The 10510-nt window shown below is 29.8% G+C and overlaps 1 protein-coding gene across 1 annotated transcript in view; it reads left to right on the top strand.

Annotated features, from left to right (window-relative positions):
• The window catches only part of LOC108572011 (DNA-binding protein RFX7), a 6855-nt gene extending 1883 nt beyond the window's left edge, over positions 1-4972 (top strand). Inside the window, exons 2-7 of the mRNA XM_017934191.1 lie at positions 130-384; positions 502-694; positions 1045-1258; positions 1330-1472; positions 1955-4579; positions 4937-4972. Of these exons, the coding sequence (XP_017789680.1) occupies positions 130-384; positions 502-694; positions 1045-1258; positions 1330-1472; positions 1955-4522 (3373 nt within the window). The 3' untranslated portion in view covers positions 4523-4579; positions 4937-4972. The remainder of the gene's footprint in view (positions 1-129; positions 385-501; positions 695-1044; positions 1259-1329; positions 1473-1954; positions 4580-4936) is intronic.
• The last annotated feature ends 5538 nt before the right edge of the window (positions 4973-10510 follow it).

Raw genomic sequence — 10510 nt, 5'->3', positions numbered from 1 at the left:
TATATATGTATTAAAATTTTATTTATTAATTATGTGCCAGAACCTTTTTACTTACTCCTATGAAGAATGCATATTTAGTACACATGAGATGTTACGTATTATAATAATTGTATTTATTTTTATGTATAGTGAAGAATCAAAAACACATATTCAAGAAATTTTTTCACAAATTGAACAACTGAAAGTAGAAGAAAAATTGTTGTTGTACCTGAAACTTCCATTATCATTGACTAATACAGGAGGAACTGTTGATCCTTTGAGACAACCATTAAATCCATTAGGAAATCGTTATGAAATTCATCAAACTATCATGTGGATTAAAACGCATTTAGAAGAAGATCCAGATGTCTCTTTGCCAAAACAAGAAGTTTATGATGAATATAAGTACGTGTTTTAAATCTAATATGTCCAATATGATATACATAAGTATTCTGCAAAATAATAATTTTTGAGAAAAATGTATTTTGTTATCTCATACTTAAATTTCTAATTTATTCACAGTATGTATTGCATGCGGAATTCTATGAAACCATTGTCAACTGCTGATTTTGGAAAAGTTATGAAGCAAGTATATCCAAGAGTTCGACCACGTAGGCTAGGCACAAGAGGCAATTCACGATACTGTTATGCTGGAATGCGTAAAAGAGTTAAATTGGATCCTCCAACATTGCCTAATATATCTGGCACTCAAACTGTAAGACATCGTATTCATTTTAATATATAAATATTGTTGTTAATATTTTTTTTTAATTTACCAATTAAAATGAATATTGTAATTAAGTGCAACTAAATAATTAATACTATTAAAAAATAACACAATTTAAGATCAGTTTAAAGTATTATTTATATATATGGTATTGGGGCCACATTATCCATCAACAGAAGCAATAACAACGAGGAAATAAGGAGGGCACCTTGGCTATGAGTGTAGAGTCCCGGCTTGCCGGCTGAATGTCGCGGGTTCGATTTCTGCTTGGGCCCTCATTTTTCCTCAGCTCCTACATGCAGAATTGAACATTTTTATCTTAATATTAAATCTTTTAGGGCGATGAAGTAGATGAAAATATTACTGAAGAAATGTTGGGAGCTGCATCTACATTAATCAGAGAATGGGCAGAAAGCCTCTTAGGCTTGAAATTTCCAACTTTGAGTGCCTTAGCACGTCATCTTGTTGATAATCTTTGTGTTGATACTCGATCTCTATCTGCTGTATGCATACTATGTGCTTCAGGAAATTCTAATACATCAACAAATAAAGGTTTGATTATATTTATTTATTTCTCGAGTAATTTTATTAAATGAATGTTATAAATTATATTACATGTTTAGAGTCGAACACAGATGTGCGTGTAACATCTATAAGTGGAAAATCTGGAAAGCTCAGAGAAGCACAATTACAATTGCAACGAAAATTACAACAGCGTGAACATATAAGGGATCAAAAGCACCGTCATCTTGATGCTGTCATACAGGTACAAAATATTTTAATAAGTAACACAGTGTAAATGATAGTTAAATATAAGATATTTTTGATAAATGAATGAAAGAACAAGAAAATGAATACTTATTCAAAATAATATACAGAATGGTTTCGCGATAATCTATTGTCACAATCCATAAAATACACATGTATTTGATTAATAAAGAAAGTACCCATTACATATGCTAAACGTAAAATCAATAGTATGTTCTAAGTACATTGAAAGCATTGGCTAAATAAGACAATTTATTGTTCAACTTTTCAGCAATTAAAAACATAAGAAACACAAGAATTTGCACATCTATAATTTGGCTAGCAAAACTCTGTACATGACAAAAAGGGGAAACATGTTAAACAATTTTTGATAATGATAATAATAATGGGGGATGAATATAATAGCATCGCTACTATAGTATCCCGTATTATTCAAACGAAAATACTAATTGTAGATATAATATTCCATAAATGTTTCAGAATCAGAACAAAGAGAAGACTGTCGATAATAAAACGGGGACAAATAAGGGAAATAAGAAAACTAAATCCAGTCAGTCATCTCAAGGTACAAATGTATCAACTGGACAGAACGTGTTAACTAAATTAAATTTATCTGCTGTAGTAACCAATCGACAGAAAAAAGTTCTTAAAGCTAGTAGTCAGCCATGTAACATCTCCCTGGAATCCAACTGTGATAATATAGTGGTACAATCGATTGAAGACGTACAGAATAATAGCAACCCTAGTGTAGTGATGACCAACTGCGTAAATACACAGCGAGATATCAAACCCAAAAATTCTAGAAAGCGTGCCAATCCAATTGTATTGAATCAGCCATCAGAAACCAGCCCAGAAAAACTAACAAAACTTACAGAACAACAAATGCAAGAGAATGTAGAGCATTCCAATGTGTTGTTGCCTAAGCTCACATCCATACAACGTCCCGGGAAAATTTCGGTGATACTAGCTGGTAATCTGAAACCTACCAAGTGCAAAGCGAGTGAGGTTGCTAACAATCAACCTACCAAAAACTGTGATAACGAACCATCAACATGTTCCAAAAGTTGCATTAAAATAAATGGTTGTCCTAACAGTTTTGATACTAATTCAAATGTAACAGAGGAATCTACAGTTTTAACTAAAGACCAAATTCGATTATTACAAGAAAATTCAAATCTCGCTGGTAAAACCGGAAAACTTGGCTCAATTGATTCGGATACTTTAGATGATTACTTGAATGGAGGTAACAACTCTCAAGAACAAGAGGAAGAATTATTACAGTATTTTCAACAAAGTAATTCATCGAGTTCAGATGTGGAAGCAAATACTATTGCCATTGATGAACAAATATCAAGATCTGATAAAGTTTCGCAACTAAGATTAATACTACAACAGAACTTGAAAGGAGGAACTGTACATGCACCCGCTGATGTATTACCTACTACTATCATTAGACAAAATGTTGAAAAACGTGAAATTACTCAAAAGCATAACTTAATACTACCAACTTTATTAAATCATTCAAATCAAAGTAATACTAGACGTAGAGTCAGTTTTGAAACGAACGTTGTAGAACATGTACAAGATTCAAGTATTATTACTAATACAGTTCCACAAAGTCCAAACACACGTCGTCGAATATTTAATTTTACGCCAATATCGCCAGGCCCACATTCACCTATTAATGGTCGCGCTTCCAAGTCTAATTCTGCAAACGCCAGTCCATTTGTTTCACCACGAAATACACCTGTGCCACGCTCGAGAAGTAATTTGCAAGCAAGTAGTTCCAGAGCTCGTGCTCATAAATCCTTGTCACGTTCGATATCTTGTAGCATGCCTTACACTAGTAAGAATGATACCTTCGTTGTTCCTACAAGTGGTCCAGACTTAGTTAGACAAACATCGTCTACGCCACAGTTACCGTTGATTTCTACCAAATCGTCAGAAGTGCAGGTAGATACTAATACAACGCAAATTTCCGTTACCCCAAAAAGAGAAGGACAAGGGCCACAATGTGCTGCATTTTTATCTTCTGATTTAGTACCACAGAAACAATTACTTATTAATTATCCAAGTCAGGAAAATTTGCAAGAAATTAAGAACGTTTATCAAAAAAGTCAACCTGATCAAGAAATTAGCGAATTGTTTCATAATAACAAACAATTTACCAATGAACTTTACAGATCGCAATCAGTTCCATTACATAGAATGGTTAATCCTGCGTTAATGTCGCCTATTTCGACACAACATTGCTTGTCATCCTTTCAAAGTCAGAGTTTTAATCCGTCTACAAACAGTTCTATAGCACCCACACCAGTCCCTAGTGAGTTCAATGATTTTGGATCAATAGGTCAACCAGAAGGAACTTCAACGTACTTACTCGATGATGTTGATCCAAATTTTATATCAGATGACCAAAATTTCTTAATGGGTGACAAAGAAATTACGCCTGAAAACATAACGAATATATTAAATATTTTAGATGAAGAAGGAACTCAGAGTTTGCAAATTCTGCCAGAACAACCTGCAGAAGAAGGCTTAATAGAAAACAATTCAATAGTGTTGGATGCTTTGCCAAATTCAAACTTAAACTTATCAGAAGAAGATATGTTAGATCCATCAAATGTACTTGATATTCCAGTAGGTGGAGCTTTACAGAAAATGATACAGTCACGTTCTTATCCTAATACACCACTACCTGTGCCAGTATCTACATATACACCATCTTATGCAGAAGATAGTAATGGATCAAGATCGTATCCTTCAACACCATTACATACAGTTCAATCACAAGAAACTTATCAGGAGACTAATGAACCAATGCTTTCAAGTCCTACCTTGAACTCTTTAAATTTACACAATGAAACTGCAAACGAATCTGTTTCTAACAGTTTATGTAGGAATGTTGTGGATTTGCTGGAAGCCAATTTTCTTGGAGAAACTGATACAGAAACGAATGATTTGGACCCACTTGGTAATTTTGATGGATTACAAGATGTTGATTCATTAACACCTTTATTTAATGAAGTGACAGAGCCTAATCGTTGAAAGCGTACACAGAAGTAATTCATGGATCTTGTGATTTTGCATAGTGCTCTACCAAAGGTTGGAAAAATAATTTTTAAATTGTATGTTCGCATGACTTCATTCTATAATAATACTTTGCATAAATATTCCACTTTAATATGCATTATAGTGGCAATATAAAAGGATTTATAAATAAGTCCTAATTCCTTGGGTTAATATCAAATAATTATTGTCGCAATGATTAAACAGGATTCATACTTAATAGTACAATAACATTGGAACCTTTTCTTTTGTTTTATATTCTTGATAATAATTTATGTGAGTTTGTAATTTTTGACAATTTGTTAGAACATTGAAGTCTTTACTGTTTATATAATGTATGATAAGGAAAATATTATCAAAATTAATGTTTTCAATCTATTTTCTTAATTGCAGTACCATACAAACATAACAATGAGAATAATTTATGAGGGAAAATTTTATTGTGAAGAAAATATAAAAAAAAAAGAAGAAACAAATTTTGACCATTATTAATTAAAGGTAATTTTGAAGCAGTGTACAATTCAATTCAATGCATAAAGAGCAGAATGAGTAACTGCCAGTTATATTCTCCTTAGACTTGTATTGCTTATTTTTTAAAATAAGTAAAGAAAAAAGGAACCACTGTGATGCAAATATAAATCTTTGAACATTGTATATTTCTTGAATTTGCCACTAGTGAAACTACAAAGTGTAAATGTCTCCAGAGGAGTATTAGATGTCTTTGGTGGAACATTGAGTTTAGATATGTGAAAAATGACAAAGAAGTTGCTCAAATAGAGCGATCGTCGCTGTGAAGTATTTGAGATTCGAATAAGTGGAAGTTGATTTTATATAAATACTTTATATTTGTCGTTTTGAAACGTTTGTTTCTAAGTCATTTAAGAACGCGTTATTGCGACTTTGTTATTCAAGCGTTTCTAAGAAATATTTACGATCACCTGCTGGACATTGGTGAGCTTCTTTTTACATAACAATCGGTATTGGACCCAGTATGTAATACTTTTTAGACCCAAAAGAGATCTAAGGGAGAATGTGTAAATTTGTAAATGCTTTCTTTTACTTTCATTTATATATATGAGTAAAATTTTTGTTTTATTGACAAAACATCACATTTTAAATCAGAAGTATTCAAACTTCATAAATTTACTGTTATTGTTTCTTAACTTTTGTATTTTTTTCCTTATTTTGTCTTTTCATGCTTTTGATTTTATTATTCATATACCCATTAAACTCATAACAATTATAAACTCATTTTAAATATAGTTTCAAATTGTTACTTCAAAATATAATTTTTAAATATTAGTTAGATTTTTTTTAATTTGTTAAAAATTTGTACAATTTGGGAAACTGAAGTTTGAGCACTTTTGTTTTAACAACGTAAAATTTGCTTATTTATGTAGCGTACTGGATTCTACATCGATAATAGTGCTAAATAATTATTGCTATGGCGGGTCTTCCTGGTATGTCGTTTTGTTCATTAATGAAATCCGAATTACCATAAATACACCGCCAGTTTATATTTTTCTATGATGCTCTCGATCGAGAATTTTATGAATTGGATAGTTGTTTAATCGATTTTTATTCCTAACGCATTGTGGTTACTTAGCTTTCAAAGCAGAAAAAGTTAGATCTTTTATAGAAAATCCGCGTGGAGACAGGTGGTGTATGTCGATCACGGCTAAATGAATTTCATCACTTAAAATTATTTTTCATGTCGAAGTCTTACATGATGCATTTCACATCATAAAGTATTAGATTTTTATAAAAATACGCGGTAAACGTAATTTACACGCAAATGATCATGAACATACGGCATTTGCAAGAATTCTATATTATCATTCTGTAAAAGATTATATGGCGTTACGAAAGTTAACACCATGTAAAATATTATATAGTATGATTTTTGTGAAATCTTGTTCTTTGAGAGTTACTATTGACATACAAATAGCATGAACCAAATCTCGTGTTCTCGTTAATCGATTAACTTGTTAACAATCAAATAAATGATTATTGTGACAATAAAAAAGAAAAGAAAGAAAAAGAAGAATTAAAAGTAATAATAATAATTCATTTAATGTTCACATGTTTGTACCGACACGATTAATATAATTTCTATACGTTTACACCTAATTTTCCGCATTAACGTTATAATCGACTAGAAATATGCTGAATACGTTTTTGGTTTATGCTATTGCCATATAAGGCACTACATTGCTAATACCAGTTTCTAATCGCCATTTCACGTACCATAACTGAATACATAATCGCATGTGGGAATCCGAAGAATCCCATGAATTTAGGTAGTTACACATGTAATCAAGATTTTGAATTTGTAACCTGCACGTTTGTATTAACCTTTTGAAGCATGTATCAAGCTGAAACAATGACTTGAATGTTTAAAAATCATTTTTTATAACTTTCAAGAAAACAACTTTTCGGTGAAAATAATTTCGTGGCATATCATAAAGTTTCTAATATGAATTAAGAGTAAAAAATCAAATGACATCTTCTAAAAGATATGGATTCTTTGTATAAAAATACCGAATAAATGTATTTTGATATTTTGATTCCAAATTATTGAAACAGAACAAAATGAGAAAAAAGAAAAAAATATGAAGATTAGAGACACTTCAAAGGGTTAATAAGTATTTCTGGTAATCGCATCACACATTTATAAGCAACAAGAAAACAGTTTCCCACGCAGCCTGAAATACAGCGAGTTACGTATTCTTTCTATGAAATGAGTTAAAACATAGTTTCAAATATTCTAAAATGTTAAAACAACTAATAAGACGGTAATATTACTGTAAGGCGAGTTATGAATTGTACAAACATAAAAAAAAGACATCCCATGAACCAAGTAGCGATTTGAAACTAGTGGTTAATTAAGTGAACGAAAAAAAAAAAAAGAAAAGAGGACTCGACCTTTTATGGGTTGTAAAATTTAAACAAAGAAATGAAAATTTAATGAAAGATATATATCGCACACGTGTTAGAAGTTATTAGACATGATTAAATAACTTGACCAAATGATCGAAGATCTTGGAAATTTCTATAATAATACTACTATTTGTAACTCGTAAGTAAAAAAAATATATACTGCGATATTACTTGTTGTACGCACAAAGATTTTAGGTAGGAATTATTCAATATTATCGTGTAATCAGGGTTTGTCTGTGCTGTTTGATTTACAATTTGAACCAATCTAGATACAGATATCGACGTATTTAGTTCACAAAGAAAAAAATGTTTACGAAACTATATATCTTATAAACTGTCGTTTATAAGACAGAAAGAAAAAAAGAAAGGGATAGGTTATTTTCTTTGAAAAATATTTATTAAATAATGCTACGAAATTATTAGATGTTGTTCAAATGTAAATTTACAACATGAGGATAAACGCGAATCTTTAGAATTGATATTGGTATCTAGACATCTGTAACGTAACAGCACCGATTTATAAAAGAAAAGTAAAAAGAACAAGTTGAAACAAATTATATTGAAACATATATACATTCATATTTACACGGACAGTCAATAGTTATAGTTATATTTAAACGACAAAATAATAAGAATGGCGATCTTGTCTGCGTATAAAATCATAAACATCATTTTGAATACAAAGTAAATTTTGATGGAATATGAAAATACGTTGATGAGACAAGATTGTTCAAATGGGCATGGTATAACTAAATTAAGATATAATCTATCTTTGCACTGCATTTTTTTTCTCCATCGAAAGTTAGTTCATCTGTGTATTATTTAATTATTTTCGGTCATTGGTATTTTTTATCTTTCTATTCCACCGTATATTTTCGCGATATAATAGTGCGTCTCCTTTTCGGCAAAAAATTAACTTCGCTAGAAATATATTTAAAAATTAATTATCTCTTACATTAACATGCAAATTTCGACGGAGAAAAAATGGAGTACAAATGGATTATTACTCGGATATTAACAACATTGCATGGGATAGGACAATTTCATAGATCAGCAAAATATATGTCGTAATGGTAGAATGCAATAATTTATCAATTGTCACATTTAGGAATATGTAGACCGAAATGATTTTCATAAAACAAGATCCATCGATCATAAATTACCATAAAAATCCTTTCTTTTTAAAGTGTCTTTTAAATTCTATCGATTTAATTCCATTCGAGTTTTCTGTTCTCCATTCGTCATCACGAATTAACATTGTTCTACACGACCAAATAATAAAAAATACGCAGACGTGTTTGCAAGAAAAAAAATTTTTAATCAAATACATTACTTGCCAGTTGCTTTTATTAATAATTATTAAAAGAAAAGGAGAAACTCGCCTTGCTTATTTTCCGTCAAATATTAATAATACATAGTCTTGTCACAGTTAAACGATCTGCGTTTTGTTTCTTTTCAAAGATTTTGTATTTCTTTCAACACTGAGGAAAAGAAGTGGACCTGGCGATATTACGCGGCTATAACGGCATTTTAGAGGCTTATCGATCTTCGAAGGATCGTTTTTTTTTTATTCTTCAAGATCTTTTTGCTTCGTTAATAAAACAGAAAAGTAAAAATTCCTCTACCCGTTTTGTATGATGGAGTGTCAGGTAGACTAAATCAAGCAATAGGAAAGCGGTATTCCCATTGCGTGTGCTAGTATCACTGGCAATTTATTTTGCTTTGTAAATAAAAATTTTTTTGTAGTAAAAAAAAGTGCAAAACAATCATTGTGGAAAAACATAACAAATGTAGTTCCCTCTTTATTCCTTGTAAGATAACGGTAAATTCCTATTATTTTTTTCTTTTCTACATTTTAGTATTATGAAATTTTTTGACATAACATTTTATGTTTGTATGCCAAAATTTAGTATCATTCGTTACTCTATTTTTACAAAATATTTATTTTTTAAATTAAAGAACGATTTCTAAAAGTTGAAGTAAATTTTTATCTTCTATGAATCGCCGAAGTATTTGTATTACTAAGAAGATATTAAATGACGTGTTTCGTACAAATATTTTTAATTTTGTTTACAATTATTTTTATTAACTATTTTGAAGCTATGGCGTATCTTTTTTGTATTATAAATTTAAAATTTTGTACACTTAATCTAGTACATGCATGCGATGGTAAAAATAATTTTTATTTTGAGAATTAAAAATTGTTTGCAGTATCTCTACATTTTAACCCTGTGTGAAAAATTTATATTAATATGAAAAAATTTGCATTACTAGCGATATACCTAAATTATTGCATAAATATAACGAATATATAAGTGCAATTATTCATTTATTCGCCGTTTTACAGTAGAAAGACATTCATTCCCAAATTGAATTTCTTTGAGTCGGTATCAAATGTATTGCACTGTGTAAGAAAACTTTTTTTAGAATTTTGATATGAGACGTAAGTCGATTATTATCGATTAACTATTCGAAGACTTCCGAAATTTTTGTTTAACCTGTTATGATTTTTCGAAGTTAGTAAACTGTGATATTTATGTGAATGCTTTTATAAATGATTTTTCCTGTATAAGTGTTTATTGTACATACATGTCTTAATCTGATAGAATTATATTACAGATTATTTTTCTTCATTTATATTTGCTCATTCGTAAATGTAATATACTTTATGCAATTATTTATGTAAAACACAAATTTAAACTTAAATTTCAGAGTCTTTAACTTTATAAGTAACATATATTATTCTTTTGTACAGTGTTTTTAAGGACTATTAATTGATGTTTCAATGTGTTAAGATTAAAAAAAAAAACGAAGGAAATATCCATTAGTAAATGATAGAAATGTTAAGATATATTAATGGTAAATTTAGATGCAATAATAACAATGTAATTTGTATTGTATGATGACAAGATAGATAGGGAATATACAGAATAGAATATATATAAATACATGTAAAATTGCATATATAATTTTGTATAATTTATAATATCTATATGATAAATAAAATATTAACAATGTATGGCCTAA

This window comes from Habropoda laboriosa, unplaced genomic scaffold, assembly GCF_001263275.1.
Source record: "Habropoda laboriosa isolate 0110345459 unplaced genomic scaffold, ASM126327v1 scaffold67, whole genome shotgun sequence".
Taxonomy (NCBI): Eukaryota; Metazoa; Arthropoda; class Insecta; order Hymenoptera; family Apidae; genus Habropoda; species Habropoda laboriosa.
The sequence above is the reverse complement of the archived record's forward strand: the minus strand, read 5'-3'. Positions and strand labels throughout refer to the sequence as shown.